Source organism: Nuphar pumila, chromosome 3, assembly GCF_984573655.1.
Source record: "Nuphar pumila chromosome 3, dmNupPumi1.hap1.1, whole genome shotgun sequence".
In the NCBI taxonomy this organism is placed as follows: Eukaryota; Viridiplantae; Streptophyta; class Magnoliopsida; order Nymphaeales; family Nymphaeaceae; genus Nuphar; species Nuphar pumila.
In genome coordinates this window covers 1,700,000-1,727,516 of record NC_143251.1, presented here as the reverse complement: position 1 = coordinate 1,727,516, position 27,517 = coordinate 1,700,000, and the positions used below count along the sequence as shown (strand labels likewise).

General features: G+C 38.0%; 1 protein-coding gene across 2 annotated transcripts; it reads right to left on the bottom strand.

Moving 5' to 3' along the window:
* Positions 1-797: 797 nt before the first annotated feature.
* Positions 798-6,282, bottom strand: LOC149841598 (uncharacterized). 2 transcript variants are annotated; one of them, XM_090001086.1, is made up of 4 exons: positions 5,966-6,282; positions 1,819-1,960; positions 1,539-1,680; positions 798-1,363 (listed from the first exon to the last, which is right to left on the bottom strand). In XM_090001086.1, the coding sequence occupies exons 1-4, from the start codon at positions 6,273-6,275 to the stop codon at positions 998-1,000; spliced, it is 960 nt and encodes a 319-aa protein (XP_089857212.1). In that variant the 5' UTR covers positions 6,276-6,282; the 3' UTR covers positions 798-997. The 2 variants fall into 2 exon arrangements, with proteins under 2 accessions (XP_089857212.1, XP_089857213.1); XM_090001087.1 differs by having other exon boundaries at positions 1,324-1,436.
* Between the last annotated feature and the right edge of the window lie 21,235 nt (positions 6,283-27,517).

The window sequence follows — 27,517 nt, the reverse complement described above, 5'->3', positions numbered from 1 at the left end:
CATTCATTAAATAAATTATAAAATTAAGAATTAAAATACAAAACCCCTAAAATCTAAATCATATATAAGAAAAAAATATATATTTAGCATGATTTCACTAAATAGATTATAAAATTAGGAATTAAAATGCAAAATCCCTAAAATATAAATCATATATAAATATATTTATCATGTATTCACTAAATAATTTATAAATTAAAATGCAAAACTCCTCAGATTTAAATCAATTATAAGAAAAAAATAGATTTAGCATGCTTTCGCTAAATAAATATCTAAATTAGCACTTAAAATACAAAAACCAAAATATCAAAAATTGAAAAAATATCTTGTCAGTGGTATCAAGCGGTAGGAACGAGCATCGATGAAAAAGGAGAGAGAGAGAGAGAGAGAGAGAGAGAGAGAGAGAGAGAGAGAGAGAGCTGCCAGCGGTGGTGATCATCAACAACAACGACGGCGGATGAACATAGATAGCGATAGAGAGAGTATGTGTGAATGTTCGAAAAGTCAAATTTTTTTAAATCCTCATTTTTTAATGGCACACTTTTTGTGCACAAGAAAAAAATAATATTTACTGGCACAACAAATAGATGCGTCAGTAAAAAAAACTTTTTCTGGTGCAATTTCTCTATGCGCCCACACCAATATAACTAATTTTTCACTGACGCTAAGTATATTAGCGCCAGCAAAAATTATCTTTAAGTGGCACGCCAAGAGATACGGATCAGTAAATATATTATTTCTTGTAGAGCAAAATGAACTCCGGAACATGCCAATGCGCACACCTAAGACAATTCTCCACCAGTCAATGTGCATCGCAATGCATTACTAGGCATTGAACACTTTACAAGTTGGATACGACTTTGAAAGTTTAGCTTCTCCTTGGAAAAAGTACAATTTCTAACACCAGCTGATCTACGACACACCCTTTGTTGTTCTTCCAAACAAGCAAAGAATGATACAAGACTTACACGGACATGCAACTTAACATGGGAGCTCATTATACGTCTAATATGCATCCATTCATTTGCTCGGCCAACTCCACAACATCCTGCAATCTCTTCTCGACGATCTTCTGTTTGCTTTCATAGCAATCCAGACCCACTGCAGCTGCCACCGATGAGCATTCTTCGAATCTGTAACAACTCACTAAATGGTCATTCAACATTCCTGCCACCTGCATGAACGAGTAAACGATTGTTGGTCCAACAGAGCGGAAGCCTCGCCAGATGAGATCTTTGCTGAAGGCATCAGCTTTGGGAAACTTCACTGGGACTTGGCGTGTATAACGGAATCTGTTGATGATTGGCTTGTGATTCACAAAACTCCAGCAATAGGTGGCAAAGGATCCAAACTCCTCCACAACCTGCAGTGATCATGGATTCTTTGATACCGCTTTAGATGCTGAAGAGTACTTGACAGGAATAAACAACAGAAACCTATAGAACCAGTATTAAGAATATAAGAAATATCTCTAATTCATCTATTAAACTCCAATTGTATTAGTGGGAGACCTTCTGGAGAGAGAGAGAGAGTTGAACCTTTAGAATTTGCTTTGCATTCTCCACGGTTGCACGCAACTTCTGTTCAGAGAGCAGTATGCTGTTACTCGTCTTAAGAGTTTTGATTTTGCGCTCAGAAAATTTAGCAACAAAAGCTGGGTCAAAATTGCTAAAGAGCTCCCTGCGGAAATTTGACAGGATCAGAGCTGAAACTAAAAAGAGATACAGGACGCTTCTATGCTATAGAAAGACATCAGAAAAAAATTGAGATCCAGAAAAATGGAATCTGAAATGAACTACAGGGTACGCAAAGAGATACCTGAACATCTCTCTTTTGCTCAGAATAGCAGGCCAACTAAGTTCAGCCAATGCTCCTGTTAAACAAAGAAGCTCAAACAACTTCTGGTCATCATGAACTGGAACACCCCATTCTTCATCGTGAAATGAAACATAAAGAGGATCTGTCAAGAAAGATTTTAGTAAATGCCTGTTAGAGGAAAATGACCTTTCCATATTCTGAAGGAGAGAAGACGACAGGTTTACACGAAAACGGCAAGCACTGTTTACATAGAAGAAGGAACAATGAGAACCTACTAGGTGATCTCAGTTAAAGGGTGAAGTTTCAACTTCTGCAAAGCTCGAATTACATTAATTCACTGGCTTCAGGATGACAAGCTGTTTCCAAGTTATGCAACTCATGCCTTAGACACAATGAGAACAACCAATAACTTTCATGTGCACATAAGCACCTCTAACTGACAAAAATAATGATAATGTAAATTCTTGAGAGGCTTTTCTTAGACAAGTTCTCTCTTTTTCCCTTTCTCCTTAAGCTGTGCTATGACTTCAGTGCTGGATAAACCTGCTGTGGCTTTCATGAATAGAAAAGCAACATATGTATACATCACGTCTTTGTTTCTTCTGGCACTAAATCAATTGTATGCACTGCCCCTGGTGCCAATATATGTGACGTGAGAACCAACAGAGCTAGAAACCACAATTACAAAGCGAAAAATGGTTGGATCCAGCAATTGAAAACCCCCACATACGACAGAAAGATCATGCCCCTAAGTTAATATGATCTGCGAGACTGGCCACATAAGTTAGTCTATTGATAGATGTTTAAGAGCTAATTAGCTGAATCTGCTAATCAAGTTGATTCTTGAGTTTATCAGATAAACACACAATCTAAGAAATGACCATGCTGTACCAGAACTAAAAACATCTGAAACAAAGCTTTGCATGATGATCAAGAGGAGATCTCATGAGAGCATTTACAGCTAATTTGATTTGAGTGTAGTTCTTAAAGAAGTGCATGTTTTCCACACAAGCCAGGGGTGCTTGTTTTCTTGGTTCCATTTGTATTTCCAATTTCAAATAGCCATAACAGTATACTGCTATTACTGGAAAAACAAAGGAAAAAGATATAGGCATAATCACTGCAGATTAATTTGGTTTATTAAGTCTATGTTTTTATCTCCTTAAGGTATAGAAGTATGGTGGCTGTTGCATGCCATGACGTTCCAAGAACCAAAGATTAGGGAGATACAGGAGTGTGTTAGCAACATATTCTTTTATTGCTGTTCAAGGTGGATGAGTGCTATCTGAGCATAAAAAGCTCTCTTTACGCTGCCATAAGTAATTAAAGAATAGCTTGAGAGAGTAACTATTTGAAGCAGACATTGGAAAGGCATTCCTCTCTCAGCCTACTAAATCCCAAAACCATGATAGTTTTAAAGTTCCTTTAATTTTTGAAAATCTCAAAGTGCTTTTGATTACCTCAGATCTCAGTGATTGGATTCAAGATCCCTGGATTTTAAGCATCTTGAGGATTTCATATACCTACTTTTAAGGAGTCTTTGAATCAAGCATTTGAGTAAACCACATATCTCACATGGGCACCATCCATCATCTTAAAATCTAAAATCTGATGTATCAAAACACACCTTAGGGGCCAGTACAAGGAGTGAATTACACTACAAGAAAACCGTGGATTAGCGACGGCCTCTATCCATCGCTAATCCGTCGCTAAACTGTTTAGCGACGGCTTAGCGACGGATAGAGGCCATCGCGAATTTTTGCTCGCTAATTAGCGGAAAAAATTATCTGTCGCTAATTTGTAACAGATTAGCGACGGACATTATCCGTCGCTAAATTTTAAAAAAAAAAAAAATTGATCCTTGTCGGGCGGTATTCCGGCAGCACTAAGCCGGACTTATACCGCACCCGACAGGCATTGCATGCACAGAACGATCGCTCTGCCTCATCGCGAACCGGCGTCGCCGTCCTCCATGAACCAGTGCTCTCCGGCGTCGCCGTCCTCCATGAACTGGCACCGTCATCTTCCGTGAACCGGCGTTGCCGTCATCCTCCATGGACCGGCGTCATCGTCCTCCGTGAACCGGCGCCGACGTCCTCCAGCGATCACCGACCGTCCTCCGCCATCACCGTCCTCCGTGAACCGGCACCGACATCATCCAGCGATTGCCGACCGTCCTTCGGCGTCGCTGTCCTCCGGCGTCGCTGTCCTCCGGCGTCGCCGTCCTCCGTGAATCGGCGTTGTCGTCCTCCGTGAACCGGCGCCGACGTCCTCCAGCGATCGCCGACTGTCCTCCGGCGTCGCCGTCCTCCACTCTCATGTACATGCTCTCCAACGCACTCTCCGACGTCGCTCGGTTTAAATCGAGCGCGATCGGTTTAAATTTCGAACGGGGAGAGAGGGAAAATTTCGTGCTCGGTTTAAATCGAAAATTAGCGACGGATTAGCGACGGAATTTTTCCGTCGCTAATCCGTCGCTAAAATGTTTTTCTTGTATTGAGAATTAGCGACGAAATAATTGTTGTCGTTAATTCGTCGCTAATTAGCGACGGATTAGCGATGAAACAACTTTCATCGCTAATCCGTCGCTACTTAGCGACGGATTCATTAAGAAAGTTTTCTCTAGCTAATATGTCGCTAATTTGCGACGGAAAAAATCCGTCGCAAATTTCTGTCGCTAATTAACATTTTTCTTGTAGTGTTAGTTACATGGGCATGAATTAATCACATGATGCTGAAGTGTTCTGCAAAGAACTGAACTTGTTATGGCTTGATTCCTGTCCAGTGTGATCATTATCGATGCAAATCGGCCTGCATGAGCCAATTCGTATAGTATCAGCCAGAACTCAGTACGGTACAGGGCTGATTCGGATTTTTTTAGTTTAATTCAAAAAATGGTTAAAAATATGTTTAATATTTTTAATAGTTTTTATTTGTGACGTGTCATTTCTGTTAAAAGTTGGCCGATTCAGTTCGAGTCCCATGCGATATTGACAACATTGTTCCTGACTTCACAAGGGCCACTGTTCATTAGCAAATCATGGAACATCAGTTTGATTCATTGAGACAATTAAGATCATGAAGGACAAGATGATCACTCCATTATTAAGTGTTTCCGCAAAGGGGAGGTCAGTTCAGAAGAATCTAACTTGTCATTCATTTCAACAGTTGATTGATATGCATTCTAAAACAAATTATGGTTAAAAGAGATGTGGAGACTGCGGTTAATTTTAGGATGTTTGCAATTAACACAAGTTTTACGAATGACGAGCTAATCAAGATATTGCGAATAATAAACATGGAGAAGATGTAAAAGAGGACGAAAGACGATCTGCAGGCTCTTGCAAAATTGCAAATTGAAATAATATCCATATTGAAAACAAAGAAAGGAAAAGAGGAAAAAGAGCGATCATGGCCATCCAATTCAAGAGGTGGAAACCACTAGTTATTTTCTTCTAAGAATGACATTGGGTGACAACCAGGTATCCAATTTGCCATGGCTTCTAAGTAATCTATTGAGCGGACGGAGATAGGAAGTCAAAGAAACCACGTAATTACATATCCTTGGTTGTATAGCTGTGTTCTATATTCTACAGCAAAGGAAGACATCACTTAATGCATTATATAAGCAAGCTCTTATCATATCGTACGTCAGAATCCTAAAATATTTTTTTGAAAACATATAATATTATAGCGATTCGCTTCTCACCCTGCAACTTATAACACAAAATTGGCATTTTCCGTCGTCACGTCACTTAAAATAAACAAAGAAAATCAGAAATAAAAAATGCCATCATTTTTTTCTGCCAAGTATCTCTGCTCCATTCCATGCTTCAACTAAAATAGGCATTTTTGCAGCACCAGCCAAAGTGGGTAACTCCCCCCACCCGGTCCCCCCAATCCAAAAGGAGGAGGGACACATCAATAAACTAATCAAAACCACCAGTATCCCTACTCTTAAAACAACACCTAAGCAACAATCCTTATACAGACTGGAAACCAGAGGCAGGAATTCCATTCAGGAAGTCGAAGGGCAAAATGGTCATTCAGAGAAAAGGTTACATCTCAAAGTAATTTATTTAGCTAGCGCCTAGCAGAGGACAAAAAAAAGGTAGTTTGGCGAAACGGACGAAAGAAGAGCACTCACCGGTGTTAGCCGTGACCCACCCGCACCTCCTCTTCTCTAGCAACGGGGCCGGCACCGCAGCGACCGGTGAGACCCTGCCGGACTTCACCCCGCTCTGCTTCCTCCGGCACCCGAGCCTCTCCGCGACGGCGCTCCGTCCGGCGGCAGCAAGGCCGAGCGAAGAGTCGGAGGACGCGCCGGACGACCACGAGGCTGAGTCGAGGGAAGCGTCGTCGCAGCAGCGGGAGACGAGCTCGGGCGTCCTCCTCCGGGGCCTCCTCGGCACCGCCTGAACCCTCGCATTGCCGTTGCCGGTGACGTTCGGAGACATGAACTACAAAACCCTAACACCGAAAAAAAAAGCAACTCTCTCTCCCTTGCCTTTCTCCCTCTGAGTACAACTACAAACTCTCCTCGGATTCCTCTGTTCCCTCTATTTCTGGCTTTTCTGAAATATTTATTGTTCTGGATTAGCAGGAAAAGGACGCGAGTGGAAAATTTACGGCTTTGAAATTTTAAGAAACGGACAAGCGATCGGGGTTCACTGGCTTTTGCCGGTGGACTGCTTACGTGTCGGTTTCCCACGAGAAAGGCGGATTTCAACCGTGTCTAACGCTGAATTTTATTTCCTAAAATGCCCCTGTAATTTCGGGAACCTACCACTTCCGACCTTTCCTTGTTTTTTCGCTTTCATACGTGGAATTTAAACTTCGGGTTTGGGCCTACAGAACAGACAAAACAAAACCTTGCCTTGGAATAATTAAAGGGTTCCAAAGGAATGTAACCATGCAAGGCAAGAGGTCATAGAATCCGGATCCAAATATTAACTTCATCTGATCTGATGCAACATTGATGAATACGAATTTTACATTATCATACTGAGTCTGACAGATAAGGCTATGTATCCGGTACAGTTGATTGCACCTACAATCTATCTGGTAGGGATCTCATGATGTAAGTTGTTTCGACCCAATCGGACCTTGTGGATGTATTCAGCATAACAGATTTAGTGGCAATTGATCCTTAGGTGATGTTTTTGTTTCTTGACAAAGTATCATTTTTTTAGTGGAGAAAAATCGATGCATCATTAGAAAAAAAAACCTCATGTTGCATTCCAGCAATCCAAAAGCCGGTTCTTTTTTTTTTTTTGAAAGGCAAGCTGGGGTTACACAGACCCTATCAGATATCTCTTAAGCCCTATGTGGCAGAGGGATTCGAACCTGGGCCTTAAGCTTGACACAGGACCCAACTTACCACATGGGATACCACTTAGGTCGTCCAAAAGCTCCTACTAAAAAAAAGAGCACGTAGATCAGATGGGATATATATATATATATATAAAGTTTAATTTAACTAAACATATAGATGTGTCTAATGCCGTTGATGGTGCAGTTGATCAGCATCTAAGGCATAGCATCAAGAACGGACTGCTTAAACGAACCCAGGACATATTTTGATCAACACCATAACCCCATCCCTTGCAATGTGAGAAAAAGGGAATTTTTTTCTTAATATTCTTCCTTGCCTTATAAGCTAATCTCACCTTTTGCTTCGTCTGGACATATTCGTCCTTCCGTTAGAAATCGTGAGTTGAACCAGGGTTAGCAGCTTACCATGGTAATGTTGCAGTAAAAAAAGGTTTAGTTGTTTAAAGAACTATATGCATGCCCTTGCCTACCCTCTCCGGCTCTCAAGGGTAACCTAGCCCACCGCCTCTTGTTAACAGAGGACAATCACCACTTCTCCCTCGCTCGTGTGTAGGGACCCACAAAGAGCGCCCGAGCTAACTCGGGCTCAAGCTCGTTGGAAAAATAAATGAGCCGACGTACCTTCAACAGGTAGTCCAACTCGGATAGGCTCGATAAACCGGTTATATAAAAAAATTAGATTTTATATATGTATATTATTTTTCTTTACCTTAGTTGGTAAGTCTTTGAACTTTTTTTGAAAAGAGCTTGGGTTCAAATCCCACCACTTTCTTTTCTTTCAAAAAATGCTTTTGACACAAATTTAAAAGAAATTGAAATTTTTTATGAGCATGTTCAGCTCAAGCCGAGATTTGTTCAAACTCTACTCGAGCCGAGCCTGGGCATTGTCTGTTCGAGCCGATCTTGAACAGCCAGTTCTTCTCGAGACGAGCCAGCCCAAGCTTGGTTCGAACCCAGCTCTTGTGCATCCTACTCATGTGGACAGCCACTGGAGGATGCACCACCACCTTTCCCTCGCTGCATTGCGTTAGCTGCCACATGACAATCAGACTAGACTTTCCATCATCAAAGGTTCTCCCTTGCTTGTGTGTCCTAGTTCCTAGACATCCTACCACCTCTCTCTCTTGCCATCATTGCTTTTTTTAAAGTGTGTACTTTTAATGAAAAATATGACTGTCAAGCTATTCAAGTAGAGGGATATCAATTTGGGGTTTTGTTACGGGCACGTGGTTTTAGTTGGGATACATAATTTAGTGTTTTGATTTGATTTGATTTGGAGTTTTTTTTAGAGTTTTGATTTAAGGTTTTCATCTGATTTCGGGTTCCTAATTTAGGTTTTTCTTTGATTTGACGTTCTTAATTTAGGGTTTTGCTTTGATTTGGGGTTTTGATTTAGAGTTGATTTGGAGTGTTAATTTGGGGTTTTGATTTAGAGTTATTTTACTAAAGACAGTTGAATACATGTTAATCACTCTGGAAATGTCCTTGCTCTTTAAATTACTTTATTATATAGCCATTTAGATTATCTCCTTGCTCTTTGCCAGTTTACTTGCTAGCTTGGTGTTTTATTCTTTGATTTTTGCTACTTGAGTATGTCAAAAAATGCATTTCACTTTTTCTTCATTTCCGGCTTATTATACCCTTTCAAGATTTCCTATATCTTCAATCATAGGGATATTATCTTGCCCGCATTCTTCTTAACTACAATGCACTCCACTGCAATTTTATGCTTTCTTGTTATGCTTGTGTATGTGCACCACTGCTTGCTTTGTATGCTTAATATGACTGTATATTTTCTGTTTCTACACTTCTATTATATGTGTCTATCGTGCTCTAGTACATGTTATTGCATGAAAAAAATGCCAAACACTATTTTCAGTTATTATAAAAAAATACCATTTCAGTCTCCTAATTTATTTAGAGGGTGGTTGAAAGAACACTTGTTGATCGCAGAGGTGTCATTGTTGCTTATTATCCTTAGCTGCTATATGCTACTTATCCATGAGTTCAAAATGAGATGTTGGATATACTGGCTTACTCTGTAAATGTCTACATTCTAATCAAATTTCACCTCTGAACTATAGTTGGCTACAGATAAGGTCATGTAGTGGCTTAAAATTTTCATCTTGTATTGATATTTCATCATTATGCTTAAATTTTCTTGTTCTTGATTCAAATTTTCTATTGATAAATTCTTTAAGTTTTGAATTGAGATGTATGCTGCTATTTTTATAGTTTAGAGCGTCTTAAATGAAAAATTATGTTTTTTCCACATTAGGAGACCGGTTATTCTGATTGTGCAGCTCAGTTTAAAGTTTAAACTACCAAATATCTCTTCTCATTATATACATTCATATCATTGAACAGGTATTCTGATTGACGGATATTCTACCATCTGCTTACTGCAGTGTTTTAAAATGCCACCTGAGACACGGAAGGCAGTAGAATCTGCACTCACATTTGCTCCTGCATAAGATGTGTCAGCAGCTGAACGTGTAGTAAGCCCTCTCAAGCAAGCAGTTTCCGTCTTTGGTATACCCAGAAAAGTGAATAATCAAAGATTGGATATTCGAAGAATTCAAGAGCTCATGTTGTTGATGTCCAAAGTTATTTTGCATTGTCAAACAAATGAAATGTCCATGTAGTGTATGTTGCAAATGTACATAAATTTTTTATTTTCATTTTCTTATTGGGATCAAATATTTGAAATTAGTTTCAATATGAATGATTCTATTGTTTGAGTCTGATACTCGTTTTTGGCTTGTACCATGTACCTTAAAAGGAATAAATGGCATACTAAGTTCTAATATGAATGAATCTATTATTTGACTCTGATGGCCAATGTTGGCTTGTACTACAAAATCCTATTACTTGCATAGAGCTATGCATGATTTTTTACAAGCATTACAAGAGGTTTTAAAACCATGCAGTAAAACATTCTTTCGAAGGAGTTGACTCTGAAGTGTAAAAAAGGATTTACATTTTTTTATGAAAAATTATTGGACGATAAATATTATATATATATTCATAATAAATAAATATTCAGATTTTAGATTTTCATAAACTAATTGATCTTCCTTTAGTTAATAGTGGACATCGGAGAAAAATTTTGCGAATAGAGCAAAACAAACGGTCCAACATACTAGTGGATCATCTTCATACATCCATAGGTTTCATACGAGGGTAAGTTTCTTATTCCATAACTTTATTTTTTTCATGTAGTACGTAGTATAGTGTTAAATATGTTTGATTTAATAAATTCTAAATTTGTTATTTGCAGACTGAAATAAATGAACAAAAATTGATGGTGAGTGTATTCTACAAAGAGACGCATACCCATTCAGATTACACAATATTCATTTATAGCGAAGCAGAAGACACCTTTGTAAGTAACTCACACTTTGTAGCAGTGAAGCAAAATCCACATTCATTCATTCTATTTTGTACATTATCATTAGTTATTGATAGCCAAATATTAACGGCGTGCAGAACAAGTTGCACTATGTGGGGATTGAAAGTAATAAAATATGTTCTTCACAAAGAGCCTCATCGATGTCGTAGTGAGACGTCTTTGCCAAAGACCTCGGAGAGTGGTCTTGATATGTGAGAGGGATGTGTGTATTTGTCATTCCAACCAAAGGCAAAAATCATGTTTCACAACTATTTTCTCAGCTAGAGACAACACAGTCCAAGTTTCAATAATTAAGAGAATAACTGAAGATCGAGAGCAAGAGAAAGAAGACCAGGAGCAAGAAAAATAAGACCAAGAGAGAGAAAGATAAACAAATAAAAAGTTTTGAGAGCATATGGAGTCTTTCAGACAGAATTCCCATCCTAAATTTCTCTTATTTTCTCGTAGATAAGACCGCTAGATGTATATTTGTTGGATGAACATGTAGTAGTTTTTTATGTCATGTTATATTTTAAGGACACATGTCTGTTCATAGTTTTTTTTGTTTGACTTATATTAAATCTTTTTCTATTGTAGCTAGTATGAAACTGATTATACATATATATATATATATATATATATATATATATATATAAACTGATTTTAAATATATATAAATTGATATATATATCTATATATATTTATTGAATTGAAGTTGATATCCTCTTGAATGTGAAAATATGTTTTGTTAATGTTATCTTTATATTTTTTCAGATTCTCATGTAAGTGCAGAAAAAGGCGAAAGCATTATCGATCATTCAATCGTAATTTGATTAAAATATTTATAAGTTATCAGACTGAATTCTTATACTGCTATCTTCATCATTAACATTGTCATATTGTAGTCATTCTTGAAGTGTATTTGTTGTAGGTTGGGAGAGGTTTGAAGATGATATATATTTATATTTGAATATATGTTTGAGGGTGTGGAAGATAATGAATGTTTGAGAACGTTGGAGAAGTGTGTTTATTTCTTGAAGTGCATGTTTATAATTTGCATATGTTTAAAGTTGAATATTTAAGGCGATTGGAGATGATGAATATTTGAGGAGATTTGAGAAGTATGTTTGTTTTTTAGATGATGAATGCTTGAGGAGGTTGGAGAAGTGTGTTTATTTTTTAAAGTGTATGTTTATATTTGAATATATGTTTGAAGTAAAATATTTGAGAGTGTTAGAGAGGATGAATCTTTGATAAGGTTGGAGAAGTGTGTTTATTTTTTGAAGTGTATGTTTATATTTGAATGTAAGTTTGAAGTTTAATATTTGAGAAGTTTGAAAAAATGTATGTTTATATTTGAATGAATATGTGTTTGAAGTGTATATTTAAATTGTATTTCTCGTTTTGTTTAATATAATGTAAAAAAAACTAATATAAAAATATACTTTTGCAAGTTTAAGGCCTATAACAATGACATTTTAATGTTGCTGTCTATAACAGCAACGTAATTGTTGTTGTCATAGCCTAAAATGATGACTTACTTCTCACTTTTATAGATTATAACGGCGAGTTAATTCTTACCATTACAGGCTATAATAGTGACACAAAAATTGTTGTTATTATAGATAAGTCATCATTATAGGGTGGGTCGCTGCTAGTGGTGTTCTTAGTTCTGGCGAGATTCGTCGTCGGTGTTGGGTCCCACATTAACGGTGACCTATAAATGTTACGGTTATTACTCAACTAAGGCAAAAAATTGAAGGTCATTATTTGTCATCGTTGTAGACCTATAGCTGCGAGAAACTTCGCCACTATTGACCCTCGCCCTTGTAACTATTGTGCAGGGATAGAATATAATGGTGAGAAAGATAGTTTGCATTGTTTTTTTACAATCTTCTTAGTCAATGTGTTGCAAGATCCACTATGATATTGGAAACAGGCAGTTGGGATATGTATTGAGCATATTTAACTGTTTGAAATCTCGATTCCTCTTTGAATTAGTCATGGTGGGCCTCAACCGAAGTCAGAAGATTATGATAATTTCTTTGGAACCTCAAAGTTGCAACTCTGTTCCAAGTGGATTTTAATAGATATCTGCTTTCTACATAAAATTAGAATCTTGAAAGGCCATATAGTCTGTTCCAAATGCTTACTGATGATTGACTGTTGTATCGCCCTTAGTAATCAAAAGTAGTTCATTTTGGGTTTACTCAAAAGTAATCATCAACTTCTTCCTAGTGTGACGCCATGCATCCTTGCTATAGCCGTCTTGTGCTTCTGTTATATTGTTCTGTTATGATCATACCTTTGAGGCAAGTGTATCTTCAGAATTATCATGATGAAGAAATGGAAACCTGCATCGCCCGCACGCCTACACTCACTTAAGTGATACTTATGAAAATATCTTCACTCAAGCATAAGTTTCCAAATATGCTTGTCTTCGATAATTCTCAATGTAATGTCCTTTTCCATGTACAGCTGAGACGTAATTTGCTACTGTCAGTTGAGAATTGTGCTCATGTGATTCGTTTGCCCATTTACTACCCAGAACAAGAAAAAGGAAGATCCCGAGCTGTATGCAAGCACTGGTCAGAGGCTTATGGCTAATGAGGTAAGCTTTCGGGCCATTGTTTTGCTGGTCAAATTAGTAGTTTGTTTTGGATATTAGAATTAGAATTTTAAAAATCAAATTGCGGACCTGTGTTTTGGGCATAAGATGGAGCCCTTGGTGCAAACCATATCAGTGAACCGCAACCCATGACCTCTCATTGGTGAATATGATGTAATTTTATGGTGCAATCAATTTAAGCTTTGTTTTTCCTGTTATCTTGGAGTACTGCTTGATTGACGTTGTGTGTTTTCTTCAATCAAATACATTATTTGCTAGATGCAAGAGTTTGGACCATTACTTACCTAGCCCCTCCCTTGTGGCTTTTGCTCTCACATGCACATCCCATGGGAGCGAGATAGAGAAAAAGTTGAATCTTATTAATTATTTCTGTATGGTATAGATTTTGATGTTTCATGAAAGTCTTGCATGTTCTCAGCACGTATTGGTGATTTGTGTAGAGCAGTCTCTTGTCAAATATTGGTCTTTTTGAGACAGCCTAGTATGCTGCTATGTCACATAGAAGCGGGTGCGAAGGGTGTGACACGGCAATTTTCAAAAACTTGGGTTGGAGTGCAATATATATATATATATATATATATATATATATATATATATATATATATATATATATATATATATATATATATATATATATATATATATATATTGTTAAAGGTCATTTCCCGGTGAGGGTATTTCTCATAGAGATTTTCAAAAGTTGTTAAATCTTGAGAATATCTCGAAAAATTCTCGGGAGTTTAAAAATAAAAAAATATTAACAACAAAAAAGCTAAGAAAATAATAAGTTTTGTATTTTTTTTTCAAAAATATAAAGAAACATGTGTTAAAGGTTTTTAAATAAATAAAAAATAGGAAATGCAAACTTTAAAAAAAAACTCAAAAATATCACGATAATATTGTTTTTTTATTTGTCGATATTTTGAAAATATCGCGATATATTCATGATATTATTGGAAAGCTTGAAATTGTTGCTAATGTCACGATATATTCAAAATATCAGCGATACCAGTGACAGTGATATATATATATATATATATATATATATATATGTGGGTGTTACTATTACTGTGTCTACAATCTCGTTCAAAAATCATATATAGGCACAAGTTATATCCACTCAATCTGACCTCAAAGATGTGTTTAGCATGAATCTGACTGGGTATATTGATATTAGCCTGGTGAAGATGGTACATATGAAATGGAGAACGAAGAGGAAAGATTTGCTCTGCGGTGGTGATGTTTAGGTTTTTGCCCTTAACCTGGATGAGACAGAAAATGTTTCGCATGGGAAAAAGCTCAGGTTTAACCTTCGGCCTGATTTGGAAATAAAATACCTCATCAAAATGAGGCTCAGGTTTGTACCCTTAACCTGATCGGGCGGAAAATGAAATACTTCATCAAAGGAGGCTCAGGTTTATACCCTTAACCTGATCGGGCAGAAAATGAAATATCTCATCAAAGGAGACTCAGGTTTGTACCCTTAACCTGATCGGGCGGAAAATGAAATACATCATCAAATGAGGCTCAGGTTTGTACCCTTAACCTGATCGGGCCGAAAATAAAATACCTCATCAAATGAGGCTTAGGTTTGTACCCTTAACCTGATCAGGCGGAAAATAAAATACTTCATCAAATGAGGCTCAGGTTTATACCCTTATCCTGATCGGGCGGAAAATGAAATACCTCATCAAAGAAGGCTCAAGTTTATACCCTTATCCTGATCGGGCAAAAAATGAATGGAATCCTCAAAGGAAGAGACAATGATGGAACCTTCGGATCTTGCATAATAAATCCGACAGGGTTTTTGCAAAAGGATTATATCCACTCAATCACATTATAGAACTTTTTTCAATGTAAAAATAAGATTTTATGAGTTCCTTGAAAAACCAACTCACGTTTTGCGAAAAAATGATTTAAAACCTGTTTTCTACTAAAGAAACTATATAGATCACATTTATAAGGTTAAATTTACAAAAAAAAAACGGAAGTTTTTGTGAAAAAATGGTGTTTTCTATTAGATTGCATGTACAAATGACTAGCAAATTTATATTGTATATACATACACACAACTATAATTCTTTAGGTTTTTAAGTTTGTTTTTCAAATTTAGTCAATTTTGGATTTGGTCAAAGTTGATCAAGTAAAAAATTAGACCAAAATGGTCAGGCGTGGGGTTAACCGCACCCGGCACTGTCAACGCAGGTAGTTTAGGGGTACATATGCATCCATGTTACATAGCTATGCTGTCTCGGTAATAGCCTACGTGGTGCTTTACATAACCAGAAAGAGGAACGAAATAAATGGCCACTTGAAAAAAAACTTCCTAAGAGCATCTCTCCCTTTTGTTTTTTAGGGTGTTGAACCTGTAGCCAATGTTCTAACTGCAAGGATTTAGCGTGAAAAGATCATTAAGCACCTGATCACCCTCCATCTTAGGGACAGGCCATTCAGTTGTAGGGCCCAAAGCCTGATGGAAGGCAATCAGGTGCTTAATGCACAAATTTTGTGCCATGTGATTGCACCGGGTCCGGACTCGGATTTAGCTGTTGGTGCCATTTCAAGTAATGCATTCAGTCATGTTTCATGCCCCCTGACCTGAATGTTCCTTTTTTGTTTGAACATGTCAGACATGAATATTTCACAAATCTTGTTAGAGGATCTAGATCCAATCTAAGTCAAAATGGATTGGGTTCACACGTTGAAGACGATCAAGTTAAGAAAGAGAAGGAAAGATAGGAGATTAGCTTGGAAACAAAGATAATAGTATGTTTCTTAAAATAAAAGAATCCTTGGTTATCAAGAATTTCTCATATGAAGGATTCTAATTGTATAAGGCAATTGCCATTTGATAAGAAGGGTTTCCGTACCCATCATGTATCTAAACTCTATTCAATGGAACTTCCTCTCTTTGAAAATCGGTGAGAGAGACGAGAGAAACCTTACCCGTGAACATAGGCCTGACCAGCCGAACCATGTTATTTTCGTATTCTTGTGCATGTGTGTGCGTGCGCTGTTATGGTATCAGAGCCACATGTGTGTAGCTGGTTTCCTTCACACAAGGTGGTGTTCTTCACCATCATTGTGTGTTCAGCATCAAGCTAGGCCTGAATCAGGCAGTACCCCTCGAGTAGTGGTGTTTTGCACCATTGTTCAGCTTCTGATCCCTGTGCACACTCACGTCAAGTCCCAGATCAAGCCAGCTTTCTTCGTTGCTCATTGGTTTTGGGTGTTTGCTGCCATAGGATCACTTTTTAGGCTGTGTTCATCTTGGTGATCGTGTGGGTTGTTGTTGGTCCATCTATGGTTAGTGCTTATATCCGATTAGCAATGGAGGATACCCAGAAAAATGACAAAAGTAAAGGAGTTGGTATGTCATCTTTGATTCCTTCTGCTTTCAATCTATGATACTTTTTGTCGCCTAAGTTGTCCAGTGATAATTATTTGTTGTGAGAATCGTAATTTATTCCCTTTCTAAATATATATGATCTCATGGGATATGTTGATGGTTCCAATCCCATTCTTGCAATATTTAAAGATAAATCTCATATATACGGTTTTGAATACGGATTATTAAATGGTTCAAACAAGATCAACTTTTTTTTAATTGGTTGATCTCTTCTCTAACTGAACTGGTTCATTGTAAAATGGTTGGTTTAAGAACCTTATATGAGGTATGAAAGTCCTTGAAAAAATCGTATGTGGCTCACTCTTTAACCAAAATCATGCAACTCAAAGGTGGGTTGCAAGATCTTAAAAAGGAAAATAGCAATGTAGATGAATTTTTTCAACGAGCAAAATTGATTGCTCATCAGCTGGTGATTGCCTCTAGACCTGTTTCCAAAGAAGAGATGGTTATGTGTTTACTTAAAGATCTGCCAAGTGAATATGCAACCTTTAAGAGTTCAATTTCTACTCGGCCAGATCTCATAGTTGTTCCCGAGTTACATAGTTTGTTACTCTGTGAAGAGGCTCAAATGAAAAATCAAGAGAATAAAGAAATTGTAAATCCTTCCAATGTCACCCAGTTTCAAAATCAGAACCAGAATAATTTTCAAAATCGAAGAAATTTTAGAGGAAACAATAACAACTATTGTTTTAGGAGCCATAGTAAGTCTCAAGGCCGGTCAAACTATCAGCAACAATCTAGAAAATTTCAGCATCAAAATGAAAGTGGTTCTCCCTTAGATAAGGTGGTCTGTCAGGCTTGTGACACGCTTGGCCATAGTGCTAGGTAGTGAAGTCAGTATGCTTTACCTTTTCATGGTAGTCCTCAAGCATGCCATGCAAGAACAACTACTTTTAGTGGCAATGGCTGGTACCCAGACTCAAGTGCTACACATCATGTCACCAATGACCTAAGTAATCTATCATTGCATTCAAAATAGCAAGGTCACAATAAGGCAGATTTGCAAATTCTTCACACTGGATCTTCTATTGTTTGTTTTTCAGATTCTTTATTAAGTTTGGATAATATTTTGCATGTTTCTAAAATTATTTGAAGTTTACTTTCTGTGAGTAAATTTACTTAATATAGTGATGTTTTCTTTGAATTTCACCATAACGACTGTTATATGAAGGATTGGACCACAGAGAGAACACTGATCACAAAAAAAAAACGATCAAGGGGTTTATAAGATCAAATTAACACCAAAAGTAAAGAGGTGTTGGTTGGTTGGAGAGAGGTTCACATTGGATCGTTGGCATCAATGTCTTGGTCATTTGTCTTTTTGTTTAGTTTGACATATTTTGGATAAGCATGATCTTTCTTATATTAATGAAACTTTACATAGCATTTGTGTGGCTTGTTAGTAAGGAAAAGTCAATCTTCCCTTTGCTACTCCTGCTTTTGTTATTTTAGGACCATTACATGTGATTTATTCTGGTGTTCAGGGTCTATCCCCAATAGTTTCTCATGGTGGATATCGTTATTATATGCACTTTATGGATGCACACACAAAATATGCATGGATATATATGCTCACACATAAATTTGAAGTTTTGGAAACTTTTAAAAAATTTAAGGCTTTGGTAGAAATTTTAATTGACAAAAAATTTAAGTTTTTGCATACTGACTGGGGCGGTGAATACCATACTATGTCAAAAATGTTGGAGTCATGCAGTATTGGACAACAGATTTCATGTCCTCACATGCATGAATAAAATGGTTCAGCTTAAAGAAAACATCGACGTATCGTTGATACAGGTCTGTCACTTTTGGCCCATGCTGGTGTTTCTCAAAACTATTGGTTGTATGCCTTTACCACTGTTGTCAACCTTATCAACCAAATGCCTTCCTCTGTGACCCGCTAAAAAAGATACTTTTCAAAACCCAACTTAATTATAAAAAGCTTAGTCTTTGGGTGTGCTTGTTTTCCATGCTTGAGACTATATCATCCACATAAACTTGATTTTATATCTTACGGGCATTTTTTTTGAGATATGTCAGTCAACACAGGAGTTTTTATTTCCTAAACCTTTCAACCAAGAAAATATTGATCAATCGGCATGTCATATTTGATGAGAGTCGATTCTCGTTTAAGGAGACCCATTTAGCTGGCGTACCCATGTTGCCACTTGTTGTGCTGACTCCTTGTGTCCCCATGTTTCCCTCTAGGCTTCCTCCTATTGCCTCTTTACTTGCAGCTTCTCAACCCCCTTGGTTGAGTTGTCACCCTTGGTAAAAAAAAACCTGCCTCCCCCTTGGACCCACCTAGCTTGCTTGGCTCCTTGCAATCTTCCTCATCATCTTTGAGCCCTGCCTGAGGCTTCTCTCCAGACGAGGGCCATGTGCAGTCATCCACCTCGTCGGACCCGTCCTCACCCCCACCGTTATTGTTTCCCATGGTCTTGTTCAAACTCACCCCATGAACATTTGGTTTCAGGATGGAACCTTGAAACCCAAAATCTGGAGTTGCATCAAATATCCGTTACCTCTTGCTTATCTTGTTGAACTTACATCGGATATATAACATCAGTCATTTTCTCAAGCCAACAAGGACCCACAGTGGTGTGCTGCTATGAATGATGAGTTTCATGCTTTACTTCAAAATCACACTTGGACTCTGGTTCTTGTTCATACTGACTCTCATGTTGTTGATTATAAATGGATTTACAAGGTCAAATGAAGAGCCAATGGTTCCCTTGAATGCTATAAGGCTCGCTTGGTTGCTAAGGGGTTTACTCAAATAGAAGGTGTTGATTTCTTTAAAACCTTCAGTCCTGTTATTAAACTACCTTCTATTCACATTGTTTGGACCATTGATGTTAGTCATAGTTGAAAGATTCGTTAACTTGATGTTCATAATGCCTTTCTACATGGACAACTTAATAAATAAGTGTATATGTCTCAACCTCTAGGATTTTAGAAACCTACATTTTTCAACCATGTTTGTCGCTTACAACAGGCTATCTATTGTCTCAAACAAACTCCAAGGGCCTTGTTCCAGTGCCTTAGCACCTTCTTATTGGAGTTCGATTTTCAAGCTTCGTATTCTGATCAATCATTGTTTATCTACCATTGCTCTTTCATACTTATGTACTTATTGGTGTAAGTGGATGACATTATTTTGACAGACAACTCTTCTTTTGTGCTTCAGGATCTCCTCCACACTTTGGGTCAATGGTTTGTCATTAATGATTTGGGATCTCTACACTATTTTTTGGGCATTCAGGTCTCTTAAGATCGAAAATATCTTATGGAGCTCCTACAAAAACACAATATGCTTGGGGCCAAACCTGTCACCACACCTCTTCTTCTTAATGTTTTGTTGTCTGCTACTCTAGCACAAATTTTTTCGATCCTACACTTTACCGAAGTATTGTTGGTGCCTTTCAATATGCTACTCTTATGCATTCAGTTAATAAGGTGTGTCAATTTATGCATTATCTCAAGGAGGAGCACTGGATTGCAGTCAACTGTACCTTTTGGCGCATCAAACACACCTTGGACATGGACCTTCTGATTTCTTGATTATCATATTATGTTCTTTTTGTCTACTTAGATGTTGAGTAGGTCGGTTGCCCTGATGACCGCATGTCTATAGGTGGCTTTCTTGTCTTTTTAGGTGTCAATCTAGTCTTTTGGAGCTCTTGTAAGCAACTTGTCGTTGCTCGTTATAGCACGTAAGTCGAGTAATGTGCTCTTGCTAATGAGGTTGCGGAGTTGGCTTCATTCAAACAATTAATTATTGAATTACATCATGCTCTTGGTTTCATACCCGTAATATAGTGTGACAACATCCCAATCTGTTACTTTATAACTGTAGTAAGCACATTGAGATCGATGTTCACTTTGTTCGAAATCGCATAGCTAAACGTGAGCTATGTGTTCTCTATATCTCTATCGCAAACCAATTGGTTGATATTTTCACGAAGCCTTTATCGTCAACTTGTCTTGCTGACTTGCATTACAAGGCTTCATGTGCGCTACCACCCATTCAGCTTGTAGGAGGATGTTAAAGGATCTCAATCCAATCCATGTCAAGATGGATTGAGTTCACACATTGAAGAGGACTCCTCTCATAAGGAAGTTGATCATGTTAAGAAAGAAAGAAAGAGAGAGAAGAGATTATCTTGGAAACAAAAAGAATAATATGTTTCCAAAAAGCGAAGAATCCTTGGTTATCAATAATTTCTCATATAAAATTGATTCTAATGTAAGGCAATTGCCATTTGATAAGAAGGGTTTCCATACCCATCATGTATCTAAAGTCTGTTTAATGGAATCTCCTCTCTCTAAAAATCGGTAAGAGAGTAGAGAAACCTTACCTGTGGACATAGACCTGACTAGCCCAACCACGTTATTTAAATCAAACCATCATTCTCCACTTTTTGAAAATTAATTAATCATAATTGTCTAAAAATTATGGCTATTTGCATGAATAATGCTAAAGCATATTCTTGGTGTTTCTGTAGGTATGTTTTGCTACTTGTTGAGACCCGAGACGCTTGGGTTATAAAAAACCACACACATATTGTTCTGGGCCGATCTTTTGGAATAGGACATGTGCAGTGCGGAGCTCTACCGAGTAGAAAATGCATCGAGTATAGGAACGTGCGATATGTGTTCACTTGATCAGTGACGTGCATTGGTAGCACGACACGCGATAGGCATCAGTATCATCGTTAGTGCATCAACGTGTAGAGGCACAAACATGAAGCATTGTTTGGTTAAGTAGTGCCTCCGGATCAGATGATGTTGCATTTGGAGATTTGGTTAAGGACCTCTCAGCTTGAAAGAGTTTTTCACGTGTAGCGGTTGAATGCACGGGGGTGCGTGTAGGTTAGTGCTAATTCTCTCAGGGATCACATTTGGTGATTCCAACCGAGTATGGTGACTCGGAGCTAGGCAAGTGAATGCCTAGGCACCGACAAATGAGTCTGGGTGGTGCTCTTCGCTATGGTGTTCAATCATCAACTGGTCTTCGGACTAGGGGCTGCAAGGTCTTGTTCCTTTAGTGGTGATGTTTTGTTATGTCGTGTGCATGGAGCTGCAATATGCTTCATGGAATGTAAGTCTAAGGCAAATTTTGTGCCCCTTTCGAAAGTGATAGCTGGTATGGGACGACTATGTTCTAAGCGGCATGAAGTACATAGAATGTGCATTTGAAAATGTGTTTGATTAGCTTCCGCTAGGCAGCTGCACACGGAGTGGTGCACAAGGCCAATGAAAATGATTCAGTACATGAAAAAGTGTTGGTACGCGGCCTTTGGTCGTTAGGCTGAGCAGCTTAGTGCATCACGAGTTTGCGAAACATTATATATATGCCCGTGATAGAGTGATAGAAAGGCTTGTAGCGATAAGGAAGGACAGTCGCACCACACTGGCTTATTAAAAAAATAAGCACGTGATAAATTGGTATGAGAGCAGAAAGATTCATAGAGACCTTGTTCTTTATTGTGTGTGACACTGAAGAGAACAATGATGGTTTGTCTTGGTTATGCAAATTTTTGGAGCTGAAGTGTGGTTGACCGAACACAGAAGCAACATGTTGGCAGAATGTTTTAGGATATCTTGTCGATGATAAACAAAAGTGTAAGGTTGTTGTTTAGTTGGCTAAGAAAACATAGATAAGCCAAAGATTCTTACCAATTGTGCGATAGGCTCACTGGTGGAGCATGACGTTTTCCTTATGCATACAGAGAATGCACGTTGGATTCGACTGGTTGAATTTATACCTTTGGGTATGGGAGACTCAATTAAACTTTTATATTCTCTCCCAAGATTGTGGGTTAGCGGAGTGCCCACGTTGAGCAAGAATGCTCGTTGTTTTGGTCCATTGAGTTGGCAGATCCTCAATGAATTGTGTGTGCAAAAAAAGTTGTTGTTTGTGGTTCATTGATTCTTGCAGGAACGCATGGAGAAATTGATGGAGATGTAAATCATAGGATAAAGGTTGGGTGGATGAAATGGAAAAGTGCAACTGGAGTGTTGTGCAATCGTAGAATGCCATTGCGGTTGAAGGAAAAGTTTTATAGGACGACTACTAGGCCCGCTTTACTATATGGTACGGAATGTTAGGCTGCCAAGAGACATCATATTCAAAAAATGAGTGTAGCTGAGATGCGTATGCTTAGATGGATGTGTGAAAATACAATAAAAGATAAGATTCAGAATGAGGAGATACGTAAGAAGGTAGGTGTTGCACCCATTGAAAATAAGATGAGAGAAAATCGTTTACGGTAGTTTGGACATATTCGGCGAAGGCCTAATGATGCTCCAGTTAGAAGGATAGAGAAATGGGAAAATATATTAGTTAAAAGAGGTCGGGGTAGGCCTAGGAAGACTTGGATGAAGATGATAGGAAAGGATATGAATGCTTTGAACCTCCCCGAGGACATGGCATTTGATAGAAATGATTGGAGGAGAAGGATTCATGTGGAAGACCCAGAATGATTTTCTTTTTTGGTTCATATTGCCGACCCCAATTATTTTGGGATGAAGGCGTAGTTGTTGTTGTTGTTGTAAGAGAGAGTTACAACATGCTGGCTTCGGGAAGAGAGTTTCAGCGTTAGGCCAAAGGTGCCCATACATATCTGAGAATCATCCATATTCAAAATTATATTAGTTTCTAAGTGGATCTAGGCTAATATGCATATTGCTACATATTTGAGAATCATCCATAGCATGCTCATATATCTACCCCATACACACACGCAAGGTTACAATAGACCTACTTCAAAATAATAAAAAAATGAAAAAATTGTCTGAATTTGTGTTCACCAATTGAATCTTTCTACGTATAGACCACCAAGATGCAGCTGCATCAGCCTTCATAGCAACTCTTTTAAGATGGGGCATGTCAGAGAAAGAAGGAAGAGAGAAGGAGAGAGGGAATAAGGAGAGAGAGTGAGGCATATGTGAGGAGGTAGGAAGGCCTCCATTTTATAATTCATACATGAAGTTTTCATATCTCATAAAGAAACCTTCTAACCCTCTTAATTAATTTGAATTTTATTAAAATTTTATTTCAATTCCATGTATCCTAGCTAATTAGGATTCCTATATGAAATAGAAAAGCAAATGCATTAGCTAACTAGATCTCTTAAAAAATATGAAAACTAATTGCTAGTTTGACTTTATTTTTTAATATGGGATTAGGCAAGTAGGTGGGGCTCACATGGGGGCGTGTCACCCTATGGGTCAAGTTTTTTTATTTACTACAAATTGACTATAAATTTTAATTAAATTTTAAATTAAATTCAAATCCAAATTACAATCAAATCCCAAATTCAAATTTAAACTCAAATCAAAATTGAAATTGAAATTAACTTGAGATTCAAAGTCAAATTGAAATTCAACTCTAAATGAAATTAAAATTTTAATTAAAATTCAAACTAAATTTTAGACATAAATTTCATATTTATTTATCAGAAGATTATAGAAAATTCTCAGTTGTTGTAGCAAGCGAGGGTGTTAAGCGTAAGGCTGCTTGAGCGGTGCGTGAGACGTTGCATGCAAGTTACAGTGTGTGCAGTATGTGTAGTGCAGCGCACATGGGTGCACGCAAGGTTGTAGGACGCATGAAGGTGCATGAAGGGGGTTTTGCACCCAGGGTGGGCTCGCGCCGCAGTCGCACATGAAAGGTCCTGGACTTGTGGTCAGGGGCCCAAAGATGCACACACCAAAGTGTGTCATAGGGAGGTTGATAACGCACTTGGGTGCATTGCGCCAGCCATTGCATGGGTTGTGAATGTGCGCATTTGCACAGGAACAATGCACATATTGTGTGCCTCTGGCCTGCTGCTACAGCGAGCACAGGTGCTACAGGTTGTTGCTCTCATGTTCAACACCACATCTCCACTACTGAGTATGTTGGTGATGCCAAGGAGGTTGCGGTGCCGCTCCAATATGTGATGCAAGCCGCTCACGAAGGTGCTTTAGCCCTACCGCTTCTCACATCCAAGAATGGCGCAAGAACATTCTAAGGCTTGACCAAAAAGGTGCAAGAACCGTCTAGATATCTTAGCAATGCAAGAGAGATCGGAATGAGATGCTAACCTAGCAGTTTTCATGATCAAGAACCTCACAAGATTGATTAGAGCACTCACATTTAAGTCGGTGAAGCGCTCATAATGATCACAGTCGCTTGATGGTCTGCTTGTGGCTTTGAGGATTGTGTTGGAATCGTTGCTTCAGTGATCCCTTCACAAATGATGTGCCTAGATTGCACCTTTGCCAGATGAAACCTTCACTTGCCAGTGTGCTCCAATGGGGCAATGCATAGCTGGTTGGGTTGAGGCAAAAGCCAATCCAAAGCCTGGTCGTGAAGGCTAACGCAATGGCCTCTCCAATGCCTAGCCAAGGTGGCTAAGAAAATAGCATATGGTGGGTCAAGGTCTCTCTGATCACTAGGATCAACTTAAGAGATGTCACGGGCTTATATGGAAGCACTGCGCGGCACCTGGTGATTCCAACCAGGTGAGCCTTCCGAGTCAAGGAAGCAACGCGAACACCCTGCACCAGGGTGCACAATCACAACAGAGCGTACACAATCTCAAAGAGAACAAGAAAGAGAGAGATAGAGAAAGAAAGTAACTCTTCTTCATAAGTTTCAAGATTACATAGAGAGAGAGAGAGGGGGGAGGGACCCGTTACTATTGTAGTTCACGGGGGATCTTAGGCCAAAGGCCATTTATGTACACTACAAAGTACCAATGAGGTATTTACATCAAGGAAAGAAAGTGTCAATATGGCGGGCTGGCACATGCTCCCCCGCCTAAACTGGCATCGTCCTCAGTTTTTTTTTAGTTAATCTGTTGTATATAGCATTTTAAGTTTTCTGAATCAGACGTCTTTTGTGTTAATTATTTCTTCATTAGTTAGTATTTTCATCTGTCGTTAGTTCATACACGGTCTTCAACAGTTCTTGCATTCAGCATTTTAGTTTTAGTTTTAGCTTAGTAATTTTCTTTTTAGTGGCTTGTTACCTTAGACGTCGTGTTTCATATGCAGGTTATTTCACAAGCGTTATTTCATTAGTCATTATTTGTTTTGTCTTAATTTATTCAGCCATACTGTGATTTAGCATTAGTTGTTCTAATTCATGCTTTGCTTAGTTGCGTTAATTTGTTTGGTTTATTAGAACATTTTGCATAGTGCAGAATCCTTAGTGCAGCCTAGTTTCTTTGCTAATGTAGTTTTTAATCTCATGTTTTAGTCAGCGTTAGTTAGATTTTATTTAGTTAGTTTTAGATTAACATTTCTTGTTAGAAATTTTCTGTATTCAATTGATTCAGTTCTAAGTTCATGTTTTTCAGTTAACTTATTCTAGTTAGTTTCTTTTTGTTTTAATATAAATTAGTTGATTCAATTAGTTATATGTTTGTTAGATAGTTAGTTTTGCTATTTTGTCTTTTAGTGTAGTTAGTTTGTGTAGTTTAGATCTTCCTTTCTTGTTGAATTTTTAGTTTATTAATTATTAGATTTTGTTTAGTTTTATTCGTTATGTTGTGTTTTGTGATTTTGATTTTTACAAGGAAGCGCTTGGATGTGCGGTGAGCCTTCTGAGGTCCTTAAAAGGTCCCCTCAAAAGGCCTTTCAGGCACTAAGAAGTGCCCTCAGGGAGCCCTTAAAAAGCCATTTATCAAATCATACAAAAGTAAACAAAGAGAGAAGCACAAGTTTCAAGGGACCAAAGACTCGAAGCACTGAAGACCTTTTCTCTTATTTTTAGATTAGATTTTATTTTATTCATTTATTTGAGTTTGTAATAAGGCCGTTATTTTATTGTTTAAAGTCCTCCGCAAAGGGATGCACTTTATCCCTTATTTACTCAATTAATTGATTTTTCTTTCTGGCAATAAAGCATAGTTTAATTGTGTGCTTGAATACAAAGTATTTTTTGTTCTCTGAGTTTGACCCAGACTCCACCACTCGTGCGAGCTGGTTTTAAAATTTGGTGCACAGTTTGCACAAACATTTTCATCAAAAATATGTTTTTGAAATACTCTATTAGAAAAGTTGCATCACAAGGCTAAAGTCTTTTGCCAAAGTTTCAAATATATACTTCAACAATGTGTGTCAACACCACAACAGCAAAAATGGCTCACCAAATTGATGAGATATGGCTTTGAATTGAAGTATAAGAGAGAAACAAAGAATTTAATAGCCGATGCTCTCTCTCTCTCTCTAGGCTATTTGAGTAAAGCACATTACAAGTAATCTCCACGGTGACTTGTGACATGTGGGAAAGAGCTTGCCAAGCTCAACCAATGTGAGAAAATACAAAATATCATAAAATTCTTGTAGGAGAATCCTAATAGCCATGTGCATTATGTGTTGAAAGGCAATGTATGGTTACACAAGGGTCGATTTGTTCTACCAAACGATTCCCCTTCTGTAACTACCATAATTGAGCACTATCACTCTTCACGAAAAGGTGGTAATGCAGTTGTTCATAAGACATGAGAGTGAGTTAAGGCAGAATTCTATTGGCCTAAACTCAAAAGAGATATTTGACAATATATGAAAGAGTGCAGAACAAATACGAGGGAATTCGGCCAATCAGACTTCTCCAACCTTTGCCAATACCAATGCGGGCATGGGCTGATGTGAGCCCACTTTATTGAAAAATTACATTCTTCACAAAAGAAAGAAGTGATTTATGTGGTGGTTGATCCTTTAACCAAGTATGTGCACTTCATTGCACTCCCTATCACATACTCGGTTCAATCCATAGCACGTGTATTTCACCACAATGGGGCAAAGTTATATGGCATGCCCAAGACAATAGTTTGTGATCGTGATCCAATCTTTATGAGCCGATTTTGTCCAGAGTATTTCACTCTTTTTGGCACCAAGATGTGCTGTAGCAATGCCAATCATCTACAAATGGATGGGT

Bases quoted from the DNA above. Each gene is read 5' to 3' on its own strand.
- LOC149841598 (XM_090001086.1), bottom strand. From the start codon at position 6,275: ATGTCTCCGAACGTCACCGGCAACGGCAATGCGAGGGTTCAGGCGGTG. The intron at 1,961-5,965 runs GTGAGTGCTCTT...CTTTCTTGACAG, and splicing joins GTGGGTCACGGCTAACACCG to ATCCTCTTTATGTTTCATTT. The intron at 1,681-1,818 runs GTATCTCTTTGC...AAATTTCCGCAG, and splicing joins AGCAAAAGAGAGATGTTCAG to GGAGCTCTTTAGCAATTTTG.